The sequence below is a fragment of the Pongo abelii genome, chromosome 4, assembly GCF_028885655.2.
Source record: "Pongo abelii isolate AG06213 chromosome 4, NHGRI_mPonAbe1-v2.0_pri, whole genome shotgun sequence".
Lineage (NCBI taxonomy): Eukaryota > Metazoa > Chordata > Mammalia > Primates > Hominidae > Pongo > Pongo abelii.
In genome coordinates this window covers 158,636,569-158,661,685 of record NC_071989.2, presented here as the reverse complement: position 1 = coordinate 158,661,685, position 25,117 = coordinate 158,636,569, and the positions used below count along the sequence as shown (strand labels likewise).

Sequence of the window (25,117 nt, the reverse complement as noted above, 5' to 3'; positions counted from 1 at the left end):
TACATAGTGCTTCATTAGAGGATAGTATTGGGGTTAAACTGTCAAGCTTTAGACAGATTGAGCTCAAATTCAACCACTAAATAGCTGTGTGGCCCTGGGCAAGTAATTTCATTCTTCTGTTAACTTCAAGTTTCTAATATGTAAAATGGAACAGTAATTACCTATACATTATGGGGTCATTGCGAAGACACAGAAGTGTAAAACGATGCCTATAGCGTGTAATGCCAATCGCTATTATAGCTATAACATCTAATCTACCTCTAGTTAGAGCATATACTTATGACAGCAGCTTAGAGACCCTAGAGAATAGAGTCCATGTTTGCTTCATCTTTGCAGCACCAATGTTGAGCACAGGGCCTACACCACAGAGGAGGCCTCAATAAACATTTGCTAGAGTGATTTACGTGTCTCAAACAAAAGGTCTAAAGTGCACAGCTTCATCCTTTAAATATACAATACCATCGCCAAAATATATTGCTACATGATTTTTTTTTTTTAAAAAAGCAAGATGGAGCCGGGCGCGGTAGCTCACGCCTGTAATCCCAGCACTTTGGGAGGCCAAGGCGGGCAGATCACAAGGTCAGGAGATCAAGACCATTCTGGCTAACACAGTGAAACTCTCTCTCTACTAAAAATACAAAAAATTAGCCGGGCGTGGTGGCAGGTGCCTGTAGTCCCAGCTACTCGGGAGGCTGAGGCAGGAGAATGGCATGGACCTGGGAGGCGGAGCTTGCAGTGAGACGAGATGGTGCCACTGCACTCCAGCCTGGGCGACAGAGCGAGTTTCCATCCCCCCAAAAAGCAAGATGTATTTGGGAGGCCAAGGCTGGCGGATCACCTGAGCCCAGGAGTTCAAGACCAGTCTGGGCAACATGGCAAAACCCCATCTCTACAAAAAAAAAAAAAAAATACAAAAATTAGCCAGGTGTGGTAGTGCGTGCCTGTAGTCCCAGCTACTACAGAGGCTGAGGTGGGAAGATAGATTGAGCCCGGGAGGGTGAGACTTCAGGGAGCTGTGTTCGCACCACTGCACTCCAGCCTGAATGACAAAGCGAGATCCTGTCTCAAACAATAAAAATAAACCTAAAAATAAAAAACAAGATGTAGAAGTATATATGTTGTGCTATGATCTGTGTTAGAAAAAAGTGGGAAAAAATATATATATACACACACACATACATATTTGCATACAAGGTATACAAGGTATTCTTATTTTTCCAGGAAAAGCCAGCCACAGTTAAAAGTGGAATTGGCTTCTGGTGTCCATTGCCGGCACAATTGTTACCAGTTGAGAACCACTGATACAAATAAGGGTCTTCAGTTACAAGAACACAACTTCCTCAGGGAAGGGATATACAAAGAATCCAATTAAGTATTTAAGGAGGAAAAGGGGAGAAAAAGATAGTGACTTCCTCCGACTTGCAAGGTATTCGGTTGCATGTTTTATATACAATCTTCAGTTTGTACCGTCAGCCTGTGAGGGTAAGATTTTCTAATATCCAACTCAAGCTTTTTCAGAGGAGAGAACTGAGGTCAAGAGACATGAAGTGACAATGCCAAAGGTCAAACAGAAACCAGAAACAGTCAGAACCAGTACTGAGTTCTCTGACCATAAGGCCAGAACTCTCTCTACAGGATGCTTTAATAAAGATTCTCTTTCCAAATCCAGTATCCAGGACTGGTAACTCATGGTTTGAATACTGCCCAGAGCCTATACCAGCAAGACTCTAATAACTGCTTTAGGGAGACTGACAAGAAGAGATGTGTAAGTAATCTGACAGCAGTACATGGATAGCAGAGTCCAGGGGGAAGGGACAATCTTTATGTATCTCTAGGCCTTGGTTTCTGTATCTCTAAAACAGGAACCATTGCCTGGTCTCTGCTGCCTCTCTCAGGCGTGCTGTACAGACATGGGATAAAACAAACATGGGGCATTTCCAAAGCTGTTATTTTAAATACAACTCTATATTATCCAAACACATTGACTTACCCTGTAGGTTTTTTAGGAGCAGGGAGTGGACTGGAGGTACTTGTCCCCTCGGATGGTGTTGGTACGTCTGATCCAGGACTGTCATTGTCAGTTGTCCCCAGAGTGACCTCAGGCTGCACACCACTTTTGACGACTGGCGTCTTAGTGACTGCTGTACCACAATTCCCAGGAGCTTCCTTAACCAAAACATGGGCATCGGAGATGATCACTTCCTCCCACTCACTCTCCTCACCTACTTCTCTGGGAGGAGCTACGTTCAGGAGCTGGCTTACAGCTTCCGAATTCTCCAGAGTCAGTTTGGAGGCATTTTCCTTAGAGGAATTTTGCTCAGTGGTGACAGGTTGCTGATTTCTTTTCACCACAGAGCCTTTGGAAGAAACGCCAGAAGCCAATTCCACTTTTACTTTGGCTGGCTTTTCCTAGAAAAATAAGAATACCTTGTATACATAAGGCGTTTTACAGTTGATGACATTCACAAACATTCTCTCATTTTTAATAATATATGGGCAACAAATAAGGAAACTAAGGTCCATGAAAGGAAGAAGTTAACTTAAGATCTCAAGTGTAAAACTAGCCCAAATCTAAGTCTTCTGGCTACAGGTTCCTTTCACTATAGTATTATATGCCTTCGTTTGAATAAAGCTGTTCATCTTCTAATGAATTCTTACTGAAAAGCTTCTCCAGGTTTCATCAACCAAATGTTGGCATTTTTTAGTTTTACATTTAGTTTGACATTATTCAAAGTCTACTTCTGTGTGTCTAGAAAGAGGGTGACATACTGCCATACAGGGCCTAAAAGCCCTAAGTTGTTCACCTTGGTGGTCCTTTTATGAGATTCAGTTAATCCCAATGTGGCCACAACCTCATGTGGACAGATTCAAATTTTCCCATCTCCTTTGGGAAAAATTCTGTTTTTTGTCTCAGATTCTTTAAGGTGAGTCTTAAGAATGACTTACATATATGTCACATACTTTGCACTGGATCAAATTAACTCATGCATTATTATGTGCTACAAATATTCAAACTCACTAAAAATAGCAGCTGCTATTTTAGCTAGACCTGGCTTTAAAAAGTCCTTGGTGTCTTAGCTTTTATCCAATTAGCACTGCAGTGGAAATAATAGTATTATATATACACACATACACTTCTAAAAATTGTTTTTAAATAGTGGTTGTCTTCAGAAAAGTTTTCTACCCACCATGTATATCATGAAGGGCACTGTAAACTAGGAAACATAAAGGCTGGATTCTATCAAGCTTAGCTCCACTCCTAATTAGTTATGTGGTATAAGGCAAGCTTCAATTGAATCCTCATTTCCCCTTATGAAACAGCAAAGGGTTGGGCTCTCAGTATTTGTCAATAGGAGCCAGACAGCATTTTGGATGACCTAATTCTTTAGTGTGTAGGACCTCCCTGCACATTACAGGAAGTTTAGTGTCTGTGCCAATGTCACTAAATTTCAATATGACTTATCTCCCAGTCGCTTACTACCCAAAAACCCCTCAACATTTCCAAAGCCATCTGCACATTGCACTTCTAGTTCAGAACTAGTAACAGCCAGGCATCATGGCTCATGCCCGTGATCCTAAGTCTTTGAGAAACTGAGGCAAGAGGATCACCTGAGCCCAGGAGTTCAAGACCAGTTTGGGAAACATGGCAAGACCACATCTCTACAAAAAAAAAAAATTAGCCAGGCATGGTGGTATGCAGCCTGTGTTCCTGTGTTCCCAGCTACTCGAGAGGCTGAGGTGGCAGGATCACTTGACCCCAGGAGGCTGAGGCTGCAGCGAGCTGTATTCATGCCTGGGTGACAGAGCGAGACCCTGTCCCTGTCTGGAAAAAAAAAAAAAAAAAAAGAGCCAGTAACAGGTGACCTCTTAAGAGCTCTTTGGTAAAGCATTCTCAGATTCTAACACATAATAGCCCCTAAGAGTGAGTTAACATGGAGAAAATTCCAAGTCAAGTGCACAGAGCTTATTTACTGCAGGAGAGGGAAAATTTAGCAGAAAAAAAGGAGACTAAACTCATTTTTTGAGATAAGATCTTTGAGCAAACACTGCCTACTAAGTAGGCTATTTTAGACAAAAATCACCGCAGAAAGATTGGATAATTTAAGCAATCTGAGCAAAACAACTCTACCTGGTGATCTCACATTTCATTAACTCAGCCTACTCATTTTAGATGTTACTTTCAAAATTCTCTGAGGCTGCAGGCTCAGAGAGACCTCAATTGCTGCCATCAGAGAGTCTTAAGAATGAAGCCTTGGGCTAAACAGCCTTATATACTATCTTTTGTTTTATCCAACTCATTGGGAACTATGCCACATATTTCTTGGGCTAATTTTAGCCAGTATAAACTCTAGAACAATACAACAAAAGGTGAGTCATTTCCTGGCTGGCACAAACACACTTGCAGCTTTGAGACAAATTACACTTGCTGCCTCAAAAATCAGAATTCAAGAAATCTTATTAATAGATCAGGGTTGTCCAATTTTGGCTTCCCTGGGCCACACTGGAAGAATTGTCTTGAGTCACACATAAAACACACTAACACTAACAATAGCTGATGAGCTTAAAAAAATAAAAATAAAATAATCACACACAAAAAAATATCATAATGTTTTGCTCTTTGAGGAAGACATGGTCGTAGGTGGTGCGGAGCTGCGGTCTGCCCGCTCCTGCCCGCTCCTGCTCCTGACTCACCGCTGTTCTCTCTCGCCAAGGAACAAGTCGGTCAGGAAGCCCGCTGCAGCCAAGGCTTTTAAAGACACCGGAAAAACACCCATGGAGCTGGAGGTGGCAATTCACCGAATTCAAATCACTCTAACGAGCTGCAACATAAAATCCCTGGAGAAGATGTGTGCTGACTTGATCAGAGGAGCAAAGGAAAAGAATCTCAGTGAAAGGATCAGTTCGAATGCCTACCAAGACTTTGAGAATCACTACAAGAAAAACTTGTGGTCAAGGTTCTAAGACATAGGAATGTTTCCATAGGAGAATCCACAAGCAACTAATTGACTTGCACAGTCCTTCTGAGATTGTTAAAATTACTTCCATCAGTACTGAGCCAGGAGTTGAGGTGCAAGCCACCATTGCAGATGTTTAAGTCAACTATTTTAATACATTGATTACCAGTTGTTAAAAAACAAAAAATCTCAATGTTTTAAGATAGTTTATGAATTTGTGTTGGGCTTCATTCAAAGCCATCTTGGGCCATGGGTTGGACAAGCTTGTCTTACATTCTGCAGCTAAACAGCATAGCAATGCCTGAGAAGTGTGGTTTAAGTGGAAAACGCAATGGGATAATTGGCTGTGTGAATTTAGTAAGTCACTTTTTCAAAATCTATTTTTCCTTAGCTGGAAACTCAAAAGAGTTGAAGTAGCTGATAATCAAAGTCAATTTTATTTCTAAAATTCTAAGTGCATTGATGGTAAAATGTTACCTATCTTCTCTCACTCATTCTGTTTCTATAAGCTTTAGAAATCACAGTATCTACTCTTGATATGGTAATCCTTGCAAAACACATTGGTAAATTCTGACATAGCAAGTCAAGATAGGGGGAAGGTAGCTAAGAAAAAAACTGTTTTCATGCCATGAGCTTGATCTTATTAAGAGAACCATGGCTCTAAAGTTTTGCAGGCTGGGCACCATGGCTCACACATGTAATCCCAACACTTTGGGAGGCCGAGGCAGGTGGATCACTTGAGGCCAGGAGTTTGACACCAGCCTGGCCAACATGGTGAAATCCCATTTCTACTAAAAATACCAAAAAACCTAGCTGGCTGTGGTGGCACATGCCAGTAATCCCAGCTACTCGGGAAGCTGAGGCATAAGGATCACTTGAACCAGGGAGGTGGAAGTTGCAGTGAGCTGAGATCGTGCCATCCAGCCTGGACAATAGAGCAAGACTCTATCTTCAAAAAAAAAAAAAAAGTTATTTCAGTTAAAGCCAGGTATGATGGTATGATGGTATGATGTCATATGCCTATAGTACCAGCTACTCAGGAAGCTGAGGCAGGAGGATCACTTGAGACCAAGAATTTGAAATGGGCCTAGGCAACATAGCAAGAGATTCTGTCTCAAAAAAAAAAAAAAAAAAGTTACTTCAAAGTGGAAAAAAACCACACATACAAGAAATGAAAAAGAAAGCCACACATACAAGAAATGAAAAAGCCAAAGTAAAAATAGCCTGAAGGAGGGACAAGCCCACAATGATCACTGACAGTCTTTCATGCATAAGCACAGGAAATATGGTCATTTGAGAGACCTGCTTTGCATTGGTCAAGAAAGGCCAAGGAAGATTCTGACTACTATCCAGTTCAATCTCCCCACTGCAGTTAGAGAACTGCCTTTTTGGGGAATACATTGTGAATACACTGATGGCTTCACAGAGGCACATCAGAGAAGATGGCACGTGAGCCTTAGACAAAACCTCCTGTGAGACATTAGCACTAGGCCCTTCCTGACAACATGAAGAGCAATAGTAGGGCTAATAATTACATTGATGTCTATCATGATGATAACAGGACATTCACTGAGGATTTAATATGTACCAGAAACTGCCATTTAGTCTATATGGATAATCTTATTTGACCCTGCTAACATTCCTAATGAACTAGGTACTAACTTCCATTGACAGATGAGACAAAACTTAAATCCAGGAACAGATATAGAATGTCTTGACCAAGATTACATAGTTAAAAACCTTGGGAAGCAGGGGTCTGAACTGAGGTAGCTAACTCCAGAATTGTGTTAATTATCCTGTCTCCTGGAATTAGTGCTACCCTGAACTTAGCCAGTAGCCAAAACACTCATCCAGAGGGCAAAAGTCACCATCCCAGTATTTCTCAAAGAGATGTGAAAATTACCCCAGAGAAATTTAAGGTATGCTGCTATAAAAGGTTTTTCTACACATACAAGTTTGGACCATGCTGAGTTAAACATGTGATAATCACAATCCTAACCTAAGCCATTTTCACTAAAATAATGTCCTTTCCTTTCCTACCCACCCAAATTCTGTTGAATCTTCAACTCTCTCTCTTCTATAAAACCTTCCCTGTCTGTCTCAGTCCTTATAAATGTCTCTCCTCTCTGAACTAGGTGAGAATTTACTGCCTATTCCATCCATTTTAGCCCTTAAAATGTATAGTTTCATATAAAAAATGTGGCAAGTATGTATGTTTTATCTAGTTCGCACCAAGCATACACAGGTGACAATGTGTTAAATGGAACTTCAGAAGGGCACAGCTGTGATGCTCATTTATTTATTGAGTGTCTTCTATGGGCAAAGGCTGTGGGAGATACCAAGGTCATTAAGGAACTCACAATGTGACATAAACAGAAACACTGTTAACTGGCGATGAGTGTTAAATAAAAATGTTAAAGACATATAGATACAGACATTTATATATACAGATGGGGGATGACAGAAACAAGTAAATAAACATGGTGTAGTAGTTCATGGAAATTATGAAACAGGTACTATTTTTGAAAAATATTTAAAGGCATGATATGTTAAATTTAAAAAAGCAAAATATTATAGTATTGGAGATATCCACAAAAAAACAGAAAGAAAAATAAAAGGGAAAACAGTGCTCACAGTGCTGTAATCCCAGCACTTCGGGAGGCCGAGACAGGAGACTGTTTGAGGCCAGAGCAACAAAGGAAGACCCCATCTCTACTGGAAAAAAAAAAAAAAAGAAGGGAAAGAAGAAGAAAAAAACAGATACAGAACTTATTCACAGAAAAAAAGACTGGAAAGAAGTACACCAAAATGTTAATAATGGCTTTTCTTTGGATGGTATATGAGTTTGGATAACAATTTATTCTATTTTTCTTTTGTATTTTTTAAACAAACTATATACAATGGAAATGATTTACTTGTATAGTCAGACAGTAAAAACAAATGTTAACTTTTTAAAAATCACTTGTTCCTAATGGCAAACAGAAAGCCTACTCTATGAGGCTTCCAAAGCAGCAACAGCCTATGGACCTTACCTTTGGGATCCACTTCCCTCCTAGGAAGTTACCACAGGTAGGGCACTTAGGTGGCTTGTGCCTGGTGACATATGTAAAGGAGCACCCTGGGCTGGTGCATGTCCCATGGCCCCGGCGGGTATATGTAGTGGTCTGTAAATAAAGAGCACATCAGAATCAATAGAACAATCCAACCTCTCTCAGACTGATGACCACTATAATCACAGTAACACCAGGAGGTCACAAGCTTGTGGAAGGATAACCAATTCATAATCATATCATAAAAGGTCAGTGTTGGAAAGGTCCTACAATACAACAAATTCACTTTTTAGAAATGGAGAAACTAAGTTCAAATGGGGAAAGACAACTGCCCAACATTACAGAGAGGTACCAGAAGAATGAAGAAAGTGATAGTTGCTATGCATTGAGCTAGGCACCACACAGTGCTAAACAGTTTATCAATATTTCATTTAATACTCCTAGCAATCATATTAAGTGCATATTATTACTACTGAGGTTTAAATGCTTTGCCTCAAATCATCAATCAAGGGCAGAGCTAGACCTAGAACCCAGATTTCTCTATTCTTGGCCCAACATTCCTTCTATGCATCCAGCTGCACCCTCTGGCTCTAAATACTTCAAAGAATTTGCTTCATCTTCATTCTTTAGACAACCAAGGACTTGGGATTCAGAATAAAAATAGATCCATGGTCACTGAAAAAATAAGGGCAGTTCAGGAGTATAAGCCAGGCCCTATCCTTTGATACTCAACAGAATGTAGTTATTTGCATATTAATATATATAGCCACTGGCTCTTATCATCTCCACCGACCTCCCTTTGAGCAAAATGTATTACAATGGGTTATAATATTTCAGCTACAAATAAAAACGACGCATTCATTAGTCATGCTCTGCTTCTAGAGTAAGGCTGGAAAAAAACCCATTTCTCTGTCATATTTGTTCTGTCACATATGAATGTTTACTCAGCTATTAATCCCAGCTTCCCTAGCCCAGCCAAAACGCAAAAAGCTCCCTTGGGGAAACACCAAACTACCATTAGCTACCTCTGCAAGGAAGTCTAAGGAAAAGGCTTCAATTATGGCTTCCAATTATGACAGTGGTATTAAGTCAAGGATGAGCGTGAAGTGGTATGGCACCAAAAAGAGGAAGATCAGGCTTTGGGTTCCAATTCTGCCACTAATACACTGAGTGACCTGGTGGTAAGGGACCTTAACTCTTGGGCCCTGAGTTTCTTCCTCTGTAAAATCACCTGTTCTTCCTATTTTATAGGCGTGTCTTGCTGAGAAAGTGAGATAAGCAATGAGAAAACATTCACTTAGATTCTACATGCTTGTGAGGGACTATTAATACTGGAATATAAAACATCTCTGATCCTTTCTCAGGTTGTAGCCAATGTATAATTCTCATTCTGAACACCTCAAGAAAGCAGAGTAAAAATTTAAGATAGGTTAGTTTCATAAGTAAATTACCATGAACTTGGAAATTCTTAACATTGTTAAGTAGGCTAGAGAAATGACTTCAGGAAAAAAACTGCTAATGTTCAAGGATGATGTTTCAGTCCTAAGTATTAATCATAAAACACTTTTCTAGAAGTGCTTGGCTGATATTAGAGTATGAAAGAACAGTAATTTCCAGGAGAATAAAGACTCAGGAGAAATAACCAGTTTCTCCATGAGTCAAAGCTGCAGGCTGTTCCTATTTTAAAATATTGCAGCTTTATTATCTACAACATATTGTTTATCTGCAGCAGAGATTTTTGAAAATAAAATAAACTTATAAGTTAAAAATATGTACTTTAGCCCTAAAGAAACTACTAAAATAACCAAAACAAAGTCAATAGCTAATAAGCCAATAAAAGAAAGAAAACAGATCCATAAAAAATAATTACATCAGACGAAGGCAGAACAAAATAGATGAGACAAATAGTAAGATAATAGATCTAAATGTAACCATATCAATAATCATATTAAATATAAATGGCTTAAACCACCTCTTTTAAAGACAGAGACTGTCAGAGGGTCTTGCTTTTATATTGAAACTATATGCTATCTACACAAAGCAGAACAAAACAAAAACACTTTACGTAGATATAAATTAGTTAAAAGGATGGAAAAATATATTTCTTGATATAACAATAATTTTTAAAAGCTAGACATTAGACAAAGTAGATTTCAGAGCAAAGATTACTAGAGATAAAGGTCATTTCGTAATAACAAAGGGGTAAATTTATCAAGAGGGCACAACAATCCTACATGTTTACATACTTCACAAGGGAGTCAAAATTTGTGACACAAAAATTAAGAGAACTGTAAGAAACAGACAAATCTACAAGGATAGTTAAATGTCACTTTTTTTTTTTTTTTTTTTTTTTTTTTTGAGACAGAGTCTCACTCTGTTGCTCAGGCTACAGTGCAGTGGCACGATCACAGCTCACTGTATCCTCCAACTACTGGGCCCAAGCAATCCTCCCACCTCAGCCCTGAGTAGCTGGGACTATAGGTGTGTACCACCACACCCAACTATTTTTTGCTTTTTTGTAGAGACGGGGACTCCCTGCTTTGTCCAGGCTGGTCTTGAACTCCTGGGCTCAAGCAATCCTTCTGCCTCAGTCTCTCAAAGTGCTAGGGTTACAGGCACATATCACCGTGCCCGGCCAGATGCCTTCTCTTATAATTGATAGAACAAGTAGACAAAATCAGTAAGGATATAAAAGGGTTGAATGTTATCAATCAACTTGACCTAATTAGATATGTATAGAACATTCCACCCAATAGCAGACTACTCATTCTCTTCAAGTGTACATAACATTTATCAAGACAGACCACATTCTGGGCCGTTAAGACAAGCCTCAATAAATTTAAAGGGATTCAGTTTATATAAATCAAAAAGGTCAGGCCACAGTGGAATTAAATTATAAATCAATAACAGAAAGATATCTGGAAAATCCCCAAATATTTGGAGAGTAAATAATACGTTTCTAAATATCTCATAGGTCAAAAAAGTAAATTAGAAAGTATTTGAATTGAATGAAAACGAAAACACACCATATCAGAATTTGTGGAACGCCACTAAAGCAGTGCTTAGAGGGAAATTCATAGCAGTAAGCACCTACATTAGAAAAGAAAGAAAGAGCTGGGCACGGTGGCTCATGCCTGTAATTCCAATACTTTTGGAGACCAAGGCAGGAGGACTGCTTGAGCCCAGGAGTTCTAAGACCAGCCTGGGCAACACAGACAGACCCCCATCTCTGCAAATAATTTAAAACAATTAGCTGGGTGTGGTGGTATGCACCTGTGGTCCCAGCTACCTGAGAGACTGGGGCAGGTAGGTCGATCCCGGGAAGTCAGGGATGCAGTGAGCCATGATTGTGCCACTGCACTCTAGCGTGGGCAACAGAGTGAAACCTTATCTTCCAAAAAAAGAAAAGAAAAAAAAGGTTTTGAATCAATGATATCAGCTTCTACCTGAAGAAACTAGAAAAAGAACAAATGAGTACTATCGGGGCAGTGAAGAACACACATGACCATGGCCATCAGCTGGATAACGACTGTCATCGTGCCCTGCTCACCTTTGAGGTCCTGCTGGTTCACAGATTGGATGGCCGCAATACATTCTCCTATATCTCCATATCTGTCCCCCTTTGGCTTTTGTTACTAACTTTAATGGCCACAACATTTAGGCCAAAAAGGGGCAATCATTGGTGGTTTGGTATTCACAGAGACTTCTGTCAGTTTCTGCTTGAGATTTTCCCATTTTTAAGAGAATATGGGAACATTTCATACGATCTCCATCAGGAAGATAGCGAAGGTGCTAAAGAAACATCGGTTCCAGAAGCTCCGAAAATTGCTCCAGTGTTTGGGAAGAAGACCAGGTAGTTTTAATCCAGAGCCCTAGGAAATACGTTCCCCCACCTCCCAAGTTAAATATTGATATGCCAGATTAAACTCCTAGAGAGGGCCCATACACAGATTCCACCTTGCCTTTGCCTCTTGTTCATTCATACCAAACCTGGAAATGGAAACAGGCACCAAACACTGTCATCTCATACCCTGTTTGAGACTGATGCCTCATCAGCATGCATCATAAATGGAGACTGTTTCAGCATGTGGGTGTGTGTGGTGTGTACCTGGGTAACAGAACTTGCTTTCCACGTTCGTGCTTTAGATGTAGCTGGGGGCAGTAAGTTGAACTGTTTTAGTAGGTCCTCAAAAGGAATAACTACACAGTGGTTTTCTTTAAAGCACTACTGTACCTATCAAAAGTATTGTTTAAAAGTATTTTTATACACTGTTAGTACAAAATTGTATTTCAGATTGTGCCTGTTATGACATAATAGCAAATGTAAAGAATTCTCTTTGTTTATAAACCTCACAGTTTATAAACAAACTGCATATTGTCTATTGCAGATGTCTTTAAAGATTGCATAAAACAATATGTGCCTGGTGTGGAGCTTACCAAAGTACTAGACATGAACATAGGGACTGCAAATCCCATGGGTGTTAATATTTAGGTGTTAGTAACCGAGTTCTGCACTGTGTGAAGGTCTCTGGTAGTATCCGTTAGTAGAGGGAGCAGCCACCGCCCTTGTGAACTTGTGACATGCTCCAGTGTAGTACCAGGCCATAAAGTGACACTGCTGTTTAGCACCCTGAATTTTTCCACACAGGTAGTAACTGTCCAGAAACAACCAAAACAAGCAACAAGTGGTTTGTCCATTTCTAAGAATCTTAGAATATTAGTTGGCTGTAATGTAAAGCATTACTTGTCACTGGAAAGCTGGAGAGAGTGGCCTTAACCAGAAGTGGCCAACAATCAGATATTATTTTAAGGTCTAAACTTTTTCATCTGTCAGCAATCGGGAAACAACAGTTCAAATTATCTTTGTAGATAAGTACATTGTTTATTACAGGGTAATAAGGGAATGTTATGAACAACTTTAGGTCAATAAATTTAACAGCCTAAATGAAATGGACAAATTCCTTGAAAGCCAAAATACCAAATGCTCACTCAAAGAGACAGTCTGAATAGTCCTATATATATTTTTAAAACTGGGCTTGCAGTTAAAAACCTTCTCACAAAGAAAACTCCAGGCCCAGATGACTTCACTGGTAATACTACCATTTAAGGAAAAGAACTGAGGTGGAGAAAATACTTCCCAAGTCATTTTGAGAGGCAAGCATTACCCTGATATGAAAAGTGGACAGAGACTGTATAAGGAAATTCTGAGCCAAATTCTGAGCAAACTATTTAGCAAATGAAATCCAACAATCTATGAGAGGGATAATACATCACTGTCAAATGAGGTTTGTCCCAGGAATACAAGGGTGGTTTACAATTTGAGTAACAGTGAAGTCCACCACCTTAACCAACTTCTGGAAAATTCTTATAATACTCTCAATAGACACAGAAAAAGCATTTGACAAAATCCAACATGCATTCCTGATAAAAGCTCTCAGAAAATTAGGAATAGAGGGAACTACCTAAACATGATAAGGGCATGTAGGAAAAACCTATAGTTAATATACTTAATGAGGAAGGACCGAATCCTTTCCTCCTTACATGAGGACGAGACAAAGATGTCTGCTCTTACCACTTCTATTCAGCATTGTACCAGAAGCCCTAGACAATATCATAAGGCAAGAAAAAGAAGGAGTTCAAATCAGAAAGGAGATATAAAACTGTCATTACTTGTAGACAGCATGATTAACTTTGTAGAAAACCCAACAGCATCTACAAAAGTTACCAGAACTAATAAGTGAGTTAAGCAAAGTTGCAGAATACAAGCCCAATATACAAAGCAATTAATTGTATTACGATATACTAGTTGTAGGCGATCAGATATTGAAAATTTTCTAAAAATGCCATTTATAATAGCGTGAGAAAAAGATAAATAGGGATAAATCTCAACCCTGATGCTGAAAAAAATAACTGGGAATCAAGAAAGGAATCCAGTCTGACTTGTCTTGTAACCTTGAACAAGTCCTTTCTCTCCTCTGGGCCCTTTTCCTAATCTGTACGATCACAGTATTGAATTAGATCAGTGGCTGCTCATTTTCCTAAATCATGTATGCTTACGAAAATTTTATAAAAGCCATGGAATCTATTCCAGGAAGAAAGTTTGTATAAAACTTGAGGTGAGTTCATGGATCCCAGGGAGATCTATCTACAACTCCCTCACCCCCATTAAGAACATATGGACCACATGATCCCTGAAATCTTTGCCAGGCCTTGCATCCTGAGGTTCTAAGACTTTTAGAAATCTTCTTGGTCCTACAACTGGTAGCTCAGAAAGAAAAAAAAACAAATCTACTTGGAAAAAAAATGCTTATGACATCCTAATTGCCATCAATCCCCCACATACAGTACTGACCAGTTTGATGGAGGTGGGGTTCTCCACAACCGAGTAGGCAGGCAGAGGCAACATGATGAACTGTGTGGCTGGTGCAGAGGAGCTACTCTCACTGGAATCCTATGGGCAATGAAGAGAAGGACAGTTTCACGGAAACAGAGTAAAGAACACCCAGGCCACTCAACACTGGAAGCCTGGATTAAGTTTGATAATAGACATTGTACTCATCCCAATGTGCTTATCAAAAGGAATGAATTTATGATTATCTCAAAAAGTTTAATTAAGAACAAAGAGAAAACTATTTCCACAGGAAATGTGCTATGTTTATTTTATAGATGAGAAAACTGAGGTTCTAAGAGATTTAGGACTTCTAAGATCACATAAGCAGTTAGTGAGAGAATCCAATTCTAACCCTTTCAAGTGTTCTCAGCACCCTATTTACCTGCTTTAAACAGGCTAGTGGTGGCCGCGCGCGGTGGCTCACGCCTGTAATCCCAGCACTTTGGGAGGCCGAGGTGGGCGGATCACCTGAGGTCAGGAGTTCAAGAACAGCCTGGCCAACGTGGTGAAACCCCATCTCTACTAAAAAAAAAAAATACAAAAATTACCCAGGCGTGGTGGCGCATGCTTGTAATCCCAGCTACTTGGAGGCTGAGGCAGGAGAATCGCTTGAACCCGGGAGGTGGAGGTTGCAGTGAGCCGAGATTGCGCCACTGCACTCCAGCCTGGGTGACAAGAGCAAAACTCCGTCTCAAAAAAAAAACAAAAAACAACCAACAACAACAACAAGAACCGGCTAGTTGCACCCTTCGCTTCATTATCATAAACAGCACTGAGGCAACAAATACGGATTTAGCCCTGGGACAGATTGCAGGGGTACTTGTTCTCTTCTGCCCAGGCCATAAGGGCTACAGCAAGCTGGTCCTCTTAGCCTGCACAGAAAGACTCCCATCTCTGAGAATGCTATCCACTCCAAGGTTATAGAGGGCAGATTATATATTATACTATGGCATGGTAGCAGTTTCTCTCCACTTCCACTTCTAGGGGATGAGGTTGTTGGGATCACTAAAAGTGCTGCTTTCCCCTCAACTGAGAATGACACTTAGGCCACTGTAGAAACTTGCTTCCTCTTTCTCAGATATAAGTCCCATCAACCTGGCCTTGAAGATAACTTTTTTCTTCCTACCCCATCTGAATCCAGGAAGACCTGGGTACAGGTCTTGTGTGAAAATTCTTGTACACAGCTCAAGGTGCCATTGTTTGCTGAAAAAGTCTTCAGGGAGCCAGTGTGGTGGACAAGCCTATAATCCTGGCTACTTGGGAGGCTGAGGCAGGAGGACTGCTTAAGCCCAGGAATGCAAGACCAGCTTGGGCAACAGAGTGAAATCTCATTTCAAGAAAAGGAAGCAGTCTTCAGAAAACATAAAATCCTGACTGATACTAAATTGCCTGACAGATCCTAGCTTTGACTCATGGATAATTCAAATACAATTTGCAGCTTTCTTGCTAATGTAGCTTATGAACCATCTCATGTGAAGAAAATTCTGGCTAAGCTGGGCAAAGAGTTGGTAAGAGTGCCTGAGAAATTCCAAAGAACTCTGGAGTGAGCCCAGGGGCAAGACACATTCAAGAGAATTGCAGTATCAGTAAGTGCCACACCAGCACTCTTGATTACCACTGCTCTGGAATCACAATGTATGGTGCTAGCTGCCCTTTAAGTAACTCCAGACAAAGCCAAAGACATCAGTACCAAAGCCACTTACCCTCATGACTGTTACCACTGATACACTCTCCCCAACCTGGGGGTGGGGCACAGCCAGGCTTCCAGTGGGGAGGTCTGGTGAGCCATTCACCAAGGTCTCTTCAATTACCAGGCTTGTCTGGTAAGGTTGGTGGCTCTCCCCTACTTCTAGGGAAGCGTCCTCTAGGAGCACATCCTGGCTGAGGATCTCTGAGGTGGCAATCTCCTGTACAGCACCTGACTGGGTAAGGGCTCCCACCTCCTCAGCCAGGGCCTCCACAGCCAGGCACTGCTCTGCCATGCCTGCATGGCTGGGCACTGTCTCCGGGGCAGTGTTGGACACAAGAGGAGGTCCTTTCGGGGACATCTGGTTCTGAGCCACACATAGCTCTAGCTGAGGGCAGCTCCGGTCCTCCTGCAGGCTGCTCTTGGGGATGATGATATAATCTGAGCGTGGGAGGATCTTGCGGAAACCTGGGATGTCCGGAACCACAGCAGTCAGTGCAGAGAGCTTAGAGTTCTGAGGATGAGGAAGCCAGGAAGGGGGAGACAAGCAGAGATAAATGGACTAAGACCACATGGAGAGAGAGAGATATATATATGTGTAAGTTCTCTTTTTTTTTTTTTTTTTCCTGCAAAAGGGACTGGAAAAACTCTACTCTCTTGACCTAATGCAGATAAGGTCAGCCCCTGTCAACAGCAGTGTCATCTTCATTTGAATCACACTTTAGCCAATGTAGCTTATTCACTCAGTCACACAGGAAACAGCATGGACTGAACTCTGGAAAGAGCACTGGTCTTGCCATATGAAACTGTGAGCTGGAACCTGAGGTCTGGCACAGCCTTGAGCAAATCCTTTCCCCTCCTGAGGTCTCAGCTGCCCCATCTGTAAAACAAGGGAGCTGAATCTGGCAATTTATGAGTTCCTTTTGAGCTCTGATACTTTAGGATTCCAAAGCAGCATAAGATTCAAACATTACAATGTATAACGCTCAATAAAAACCCAAAAAGCATAAAATACAAGTTAACAGGCTAAGATGAAACTCAAGGCAGCAAGTAAGCATTCTGACCTCACTGGTTTTCCCCAGACTTACAAAGAAGAGGATGAACAGATCACAAAGCTAAGGGGCTTCATGAGAAGCCTTCGTGAGAGAAAGTATATACAGAAGGAGTTATGTGACAAGGTCTTGAATATACTAAGGAAAAAAATGTGAATATTAACAATGACCCAGTAACTTCAGGTTTAGAAAATGTTTTCAAACACATTATCTGATTTTATTTTAAAAACAACACTATTATGTTAGATAAGATTATTATTCCCATTTAACAAATGAGAAAATTTAGGATGAAACTCAGGGAAGTAAACTTTCCCTGAACACAAAATTAGTAAACAGTAAAGCTGGGACTCCAGGCCAGGTCTTCTCAGTATCAAGAAGGCCAGGTACTAAAAAGCACAGCCCTGAATGGCTAATTGGCACCAAGAAAAAGTCATTTATGTTTTATTTTTTCAATTTAAACTTAAAGGCACCCAATAAGGAAAACAGAAAAGTTCAAAGTGAACAGTTAAATGAGACCTAAAATTAAACAGAACAAAAAAAAATTTCAGAAGTATCTTTTAAAATGAACACTAAGTCAACTACAAAAGGATTCTTCAATAAATCAAAAGCAAGAAGTCGATGAGACTACTTAAGGCATAAAGGAAGCACTCAGAAATGAAAAGTTAAAAGCAGCACTCAGATGAAACATAAAAGCAGATGGACTGAATCTTTTATGGAGCCTTTATTGGAGAGGTAATGGGGAAATGGCATTCTCAAGCCACCCTTTGAAGCAGCCATGTTAGGAGAACAAGACTAAATGGTGGCAAATACACACAGGATGGCCTGGACTTAACAAATCCAAGCACAAAGAAACCTGGAAGGCCCGAATGATACTCATTTTGTAGACTAGAAGGCATAACACTGGAACCTGCACTTGGCAAGAGACCTGAAGAGCTGCTAAGGAGGACAGCCTGCCACAGGGCTCTGACAGGCTCCCAAGGTATGTGGGCATTGAGGGTCTTCCCATCACACTAGGCAGTCTGGGAGAGGTCAAACACAGCACATAAAGCTTCACTCAGTCTTGGTACATTCCAGGTACTCAATAAATGCCACTTTTCTTTATTATATAGTCACTGAATGTTTAATCTACTAAAGGGTAATATTTATTATGTCAGTATTATCAAGAATTCCGCTAGGTGATTTACATTACCTATTTTAAACATTATGAGAAGAGATACTGCCATTTTACAGATGAGGAAACCAAGACTCAAAAATTCCAATGGTCACTCAGCTATTATCAGAACTAACCTATTCATGTTCTTGGTGGCAGTGGTAGAGATAGTGGTAGACAGAAATAAGCATGGAAATAAGGAAGAATCATTGCAGATGATTTAAATTTTTTTAAAGTCTTGATAATGATCTACATTAGTGTGTAGTTTTAAAAATCAAATCACTCCAGGATTACGTAGGATTTTATCATGCACAAAAAGATTGCTGATTTGTGTGTGTGTGTGTGTGTGTGTGTGTGTGTGTGAGAAACAGAGTCTCACTCTGTTGCCCAGGCTAGAGTGCAGTGGCACAATCACGGCTCAGTGCAACCTCCACTTCCCCGGCTCAAGTGATCCTCCCACATCAGCTTCCTGAGTGGCTGGGACTACAGGTGTATGCCACCACGCCTGGCTAATCTTTTCCTATTTTTTGTAGAGAGAGAGTTTCGCCATCTTGCCCAGGTTAGTCTTAAACTCCTGGGCTCAAGTGATCCTCCCACCTCAGCCTCCTAAAGTGCTGGGATTACGGGCATGAGCTACCACACCCAGCCTAGACTGCTGATTTTATTATAATAAGGAAACCAAAGGGAGTAGATAAGCTTTTCTTAGACTCCATCTCTACTCCACTACAGGGATTATTTCCCAGATTCACTGTTAATAAACAAATCACCTAGAGGAGGGAGCAGAGTAGCATCTCCAAGCCTGTAGGTAAGACAAAGCTCTCCCAGAAAGAAGAATGCCAGGCCAATAAGGACAAAATAATTTAAACGGCAGTAGCAGATGAGCTCCAATAAGGGAAAATACAACCTGTTCTGCTATAACGTAGTTGTTGCTGTTGCTCTACCTTACCAAAATAGAAGTTACAGACAATTGTTTCTATTGAAATAAGGAGTTAAGGATAAAAGGTTCCAGTTTGCAAAAGCAAGGTTATTCTTCCTGCAGGAATTTCAGTTTAAAAAAACAGCAGTTTATGCCATGACAGGGATACTCTCAAAAAAACAAAAACCCAGCAGTTTAAATAGCTGTCAGTGTATTTTGTTATTGTGAACTAGAAATAAGAAAATGCTGACAGACATAATTCTAAATGCTTCCTTGCTAGTCCTTTAACCCAAGCACCCGAAGCCTTGGTCTTCTCCATCATCTTTGGCTTTACTTGCATTTTTGCTTTTAGCATAGTTTCAACCACCAGTGCTAACAAAATAATGTGGTACTGTATTACACAAGCAGCTCTATCTACCTCTAAACATGCAAATCTTATTCCTGATTATAACTGATAGCAGTTAGTACAATACATTACATTCAATCTGTAATATGAAAACTCATGGCGTAGGAGAAATGCCTATATAAACTACTATATTAAAGTTTACTACATTAAAGCTACTATTTATAGTAACTACAAGGGGCTCCAAGTTACACTAAAATTTAGAAAAGGAACCTAAGGTTCACTGTAGAAAACACAAAAAAATGTCAGCTCCACGTATTGCTGCAACTGAAGAGGACAAGAGTGTGCAGGGCATCATCAAAATGGAAACAAGCAAGCTCAGAGTCAAGAAGGATAAAATGATTAAAGTTTTCCCAAAAAAAGAAAATGAAACAGAACAAGGGGCTTGGTTTCCCCAAGGCCTTCATCACTGAACCAGTGGAAAAAAAATTACTTACAGGATCCAAACCTTCCTTCTCTAGTTTGGCTTTCTCCAAGTAGTAACTCCTCTCGGCCACGCTGAGAAGCCTCCAACTCTCACTAATCTTCTTATTGATCTCAGACTGAGGGAGGTGGGGGAGCTCCTGCTGCACTTTCAGGTAGATGTCGTAATAGTACAGAAGGTAGGCAGACCTGAGGAAGCAATGACTTCTTCAGGCTTTCCCAGTAATGGCAATGCTGGCAGAAATCCCTCCACTTCCCACTCCCCATCCCTCGACCCGGGACTTCATTCAACCAGTAAGTACTACTATGCTAAGATATGGGTAGTCAAGAGGTTGATAAAACCTAGCTTTTCATTTCTAAGCATTTATCTAAATAGGGACTGAAAGTCAAGCAAAGAAACATTTAAATAACATCCTCAGATGGTGTTATAATAAGTTATAATCTTATTCCTGATTATAACTGATAGCTGTCAGTACAACACAACTTATATTACATTCAATTTGTAATACAAAAACTCATGGTATAGGAGAAATGCTTATATAAGCTACCATATTAAAGTTACTACATTAGAGCCACTATATTACAGTCAGGAGTAACTATCCAGGAGGATAAGGGGCTCCAAGGGAGGAGGGGAAAATGAATGGTAAAGATAGCAAGTGGCTGTTTTCCCTTCAGAAACCTGGAAGCAAAGGCTCATTTGAATGGCTTTCCTAAAGATCACTTTTTGTGCAGGAATGATTTTAAACCCAACAGAAGCAAAGATAGATACAGGTGTCCTGGTGTCCTGTCCTGTCATTCCACTCTCAGGGAAAGCTTCCTCAAGGGGCTGGTTATCACTCACACTCCATACTCCTCTATGCAGCCTTTGGTCACCAACCTGGTCAATGGCACCTCCCCAAGGATGAGAGAGGGAAGCAAGCAGACCAATCAAAACGACCAATGCTGGTAGTTTCAGCAAGTTTGAGGTATTCACAGTCAAGAGTGAAATTAGAGCTACAATTTGGATATTCTGTACAGATATAATTGGTATTATTTCTTTCTGTGTGGTTTTTTTCTTTTCTTTTTTTTTTTTTTGAGATGGAGTTTCGTTCTTGTTGCCCAAGCTGTAGTGCAATGGCATAATCTTGGCTCACTGCAACCTCCGCCTCCCAGATTCAAGTGATTCTCCTGCCTCAGCCTCCCAAGTAGCTGGGATTACAGGTGTGCGCCACCACGCCTGGCTAATTTTGTATTTTTAGTAGACACGGGGTTTCTCCATGTTGGTCAGACTGGTCTCGAACTCCTGACCTCAGGTGATCCACCCGTCTCGGCCTTCCAAAGTGCTGGGATTACAGGCATGAGCCATCGCGCCCAGCCTTATTTCTAATTTTGTAATTTTATTAATGCTTTGTTTTAAATGTTTAAATAACAACAATGGCATAATAATAAATAATGTAGCTCTTTTGTACCTAGCTCCTACCATCGGTATGGTACAATTTCTTGTGACAACTTGAAAACAAAAGCAAAGTCTGGCCAGTAATGGCAATGCTGGCAGAAATTCCTCCACTTCCCACTCCCCGTCCCTCGACGCAGGACTTCAATAATAACTCTCTTTTTCAAAGAGTCTTAAAAGTTTTCCTCAATGCAGCTCTCCAAGCAACTTCTGTTTATAAATGCTAGCAGCAACCAAAATGTGTTGGCTAACCTGGGTTTCTTGGCCTTTTCTCCATGTATTTTATACTTTTTCTTCTTCTTGGGTGGCCCAGGAGAGGTGTAACAATAGGCTTCCTCAATTTCCTCCATCACGACAGTTACCTCAGTACCATCATATGATGTGTCCATAGCTAAAGGAAAGGAAAGTCAAAATAAAGTTTCCAGAATCTACCCTAAGAGGGGCAGCAGCTTCCTGATCAAATAACCCCTTACCTCTGCCAGTGCCTTAAGGCTTAGACATTTCCCAAAACCAATAAATCCTACGAAGCACCTGGCTTGGTTGTTTAACATACAGATTCCAGAGCTCCACTTCAGCCCTCCTGGAGCGGAATCTCCCGAGGGTATGGAAATCCACATGCTTAACAAATGCCTCAGATGATTCCTCAGACCGGGCAAATTTGTGACCACTGCCTTAGAAATACTTTTCACTTATATTCACTTACATTCATGGGATACAGTACCCACCCACCCCTTCAACGCAAAGATTTATTAGCCCCAAATTATAACAATTCTATATGGAAACAGGTTAAAAAAAAAAACGCTTGGCCAGGAATCAGAAGTTCTGGCCCATTCCTCCTATGTTTCATCAACTTAAGCAAATGCCTTCATTGATTCACTCAAACATGTAGTAAGGGCCTGTATGTAAAAGATTTCTTTATACTCTGCCAGCTTGTGCAATTTTGGGCAGGTCTTTTAGCTGCTTTTTGTTCCGCTTTCTCTCTCTCATGTATAAAAAAAGACATATCTCACCTACCTTCCCACAGATTTATAGTGATAAGACTCAAAGGATACAAGAGACACAACTCTATTTAAAAATAATTGGATGGGCACAGTGGCTCACGTCTATAATCTCAGCACTTTGGGAGGCTGAGATGCGAGGGTTGCTTGAGGCCAGGAGTTTGAGGCCAGCCAGCCTGGTCAACATAGTGAGACCCCATCTCTATTAAAAAAATAAAAATCTTTTTTAATTAAAAAAAAAAAAAAAAGAAAATAGTCAAGTGCTATGCAAATGAAAAGGGTTTGTTTTTGGGTTTTTTGTTTTTGTTTTTTGAGACAGGGTCCCACTCTGTCACTAGAGTACAGTGGCACACTCTGGGCTCACTACAGCCTCAACCTCCTGGGCTCAAGCAACCCTTCCACCTCAGCCTCCTGAGTAGCTGGGACTACAGGTAATGTCACCACGCCTGGCTAATTTTTTGGAGAGATGGGGTTTTGCCATGTTGGCCAGGCTGGTCTCAAAATCCTGGACTCAAGGCGATCTGCCCACCTTGGCCTCTCAAACTGTTGGTATTACTGGCATGAGTGGGATTACACTGTGCCCAGCTGGGTTCATTCCTAAAGTCAGGTAATTGGCAGGAAAAAAAAAATGAAAGAGTTCATTAAGTTTTTTTATTTTATTTTATATAATTTAAAAAATAATAATAGAGATGAGATCTCGCTATGTTGTCCAGGCTGGTCTTCAACTCCTGGGCTCAAGCGATCCTCTTACCTCAGCCTCCCAAAGCGCTGTAATTACAAGTGTGAGCCACCACATCTAGCCTCTGTTAAAGACTATTATCCGTGTCTGAGATGCTTAACCTTCCCAAGGCCACCAAGCCCAAGCAGGGACTTGAGAGATTTTTAACTCAAAAATCCAACTCCCTGGGCCTTCTTTCATTATGCTACACTGCTATCCATCTCTACTGGCAACCCTCCAAACCAGCACTGTTCAATAAACTCTGATGATGGAAATGTTCTACACCTGTGCTGTCAAATATAGTAGCCACCAGCCACATATGGCTATCGAGCACTTGAAATATGGCTAGTGTGACTGAAGAATTGAATTAGTTTTAATTTTAAATGTATTTATTTTTAAGACAAGGTCTCACTCTGTCCCCTGGGCTGGAGTGCAGTGATGCGATCCTGTCTCACTGCAGTCTCCACCTCCTAGGCTCAAGTGATCTTCCCACCTTGGCCTCCCAAGTAGCTGGGACTACACATGTACACCACCATGTCTGGCAAATTTTTAAATTGTTTGTAGAGATGAGATCTCATTATATTATCCAAGCTGGTCTCAAACTCCTAGGCTCAAGCAATCCTCCTGCCTTGGCCTCCCAAAGTGCTGGGATTACAGGCATGAGCCGCCACCACACCTGGCCAATTGTAATTAATTGAAATAGCAACATATGCTAGGAGCTAGAGACAGCACAGATCTAAACAGTCATCTGACCAACCAACATCAGCTCTCTGGTGCTGGGCTAAAAAACAGAGAATCTACTAACAGCTTTTATGTCTAGGAAAAGAGGCATAAAAAACTTAATAACCAGTTCAAGAAGAGTTAGTTTTTTTTGTAGCCAAGTTCTAAATTGGAGTTTTACCACAAGTCTCAATCCTTGGAGGGAGAAAGGCTCACAGAAACCACTTGAATTTTACAAGAGGGAAATAACATAGTTGCCCCTGAAAATCTGTCAGGAGGAAATTTAGAATTCTGGGAAGAGGCAGTTGTGGTGGTAAATATGGAACTGATACGTGCAGTACAAAGCCCACACACCTCTCATTTAGACCTCACTCCACAAATAAGGTATAATGAGCACTGCATGTGGAGTCAAGAGACGTAAACTCTAACCTTATGATCTCAGAGAAGTCTATTCCACATCCTAAATTTCAACTGTTTCTACTGTGAGAAGAGGACGAACCCAGTGGCTCCTGGTCTTTTGGAGGCAAGAATTCTTTTGACAATGTTGCGAAAGCTTAAAAAAACAAACAACTACAACAACAAAAAACCTCTCCTAGAAATTGCAGACACACTGTATTTCACCTATAATTTTCAGGATATACCCCAGATAAAGCACACATTATTCCTAAGGTTCTTCCTAGTTCTCTGTCATCTCTAAATGATTCGTCTTCCTATTAAAAACAAAAACTAAACTAACAAAGAAAAACAAAACAAAAACCTACATTCTAACTGCCATATTGCAACCCAAGAAGAGAACACAGTCTACAACTTGGCTGGGTAAGCAATAGGCCAGTAAAGGATAAGGGAAGCCGTAGTTCAAATCAAGGCTACGTGGGGACTGCGCTTTTTTGCCCTGAATTGACTTCTGGGCGGCTGAAAGCCTTGTGGAGAAGGGCAGTAACTGCAGGAGAGCATCTGCAATGAATGGCATATAGGGTACTAAGCACCCTGAGCAAAACGGGTTAGGAAACAGTCATTACAGCCACCTTGGGCTGAGGGCAGGAAGACAACACCCTAGGGTTTTGTTTGTTTTATTATCCTGTTCTAAGCCTGAGTTTAAGTTTGTTATCAGACGCGAGGCCGCAGTATAGCAATGCAAAAAAAAGGCAGGACAATATAAGGTTAAAAACGAAGGGCTCTAGAGGACAGAAAATCCGGGTTCTAGTACAGGCTACACCAGTCG

General features: G+C 40.7%; 1 protein-coding gene and 1 pseudogene across 4 annotated transcripts in view; one reads left to right on the top strand and one right to left on the bottom strand.

Moving 5' to 3' along the window:
- HMGXB3 (HMG-box containing 3) overlaps positions 1–25,117 on the bottom strand; it is a 53,831-nt gene that overhangs the window by 26,331 nt on the left and 2,383 nt on the right. For 2 of the 4 annotated variants that reach the window (XM_009241173.4, XM_009241174.3), the window contains exons 2-7: positions 21,712–21,850; positions 20,042–20,216; positions 16,100–16,597; positions 14,358–14,456; positions 7,988–8,119; positions 1,991–2,409 (exon numbers count right to left, since the gene is read on the bottom strand). In XM_009241173.4, coding sequence (XP_009239448.3) covers positions 1,991–2,409; positions 7,988–8,119; positions 14,358–14,456; positions 16,100–16,597; positions 20,042–20,216; positions 21,712–21,848 — 1,460 coding nt within the window. In that variant the 5' untranslated portion in view covers positions 21,849–21,850. The remainder of the gene's footprint in view (positions 1–1,990; positions 2,410–7,987; positions 8,120–14,357; positions 14,457–16,099; positions 16,598–20,041; positions 20,217–21,711; positions 21,851–25,117) is intronic. The other 2 variants (XM_054556056.2, XM_063724320.1) reach the window with 2 other exon arrangements.
- LOC112133408 (small ribosomal subunit protein uS10-like) lies at positions 4,630–5,095 on the top strand (annotated as a pseudogene).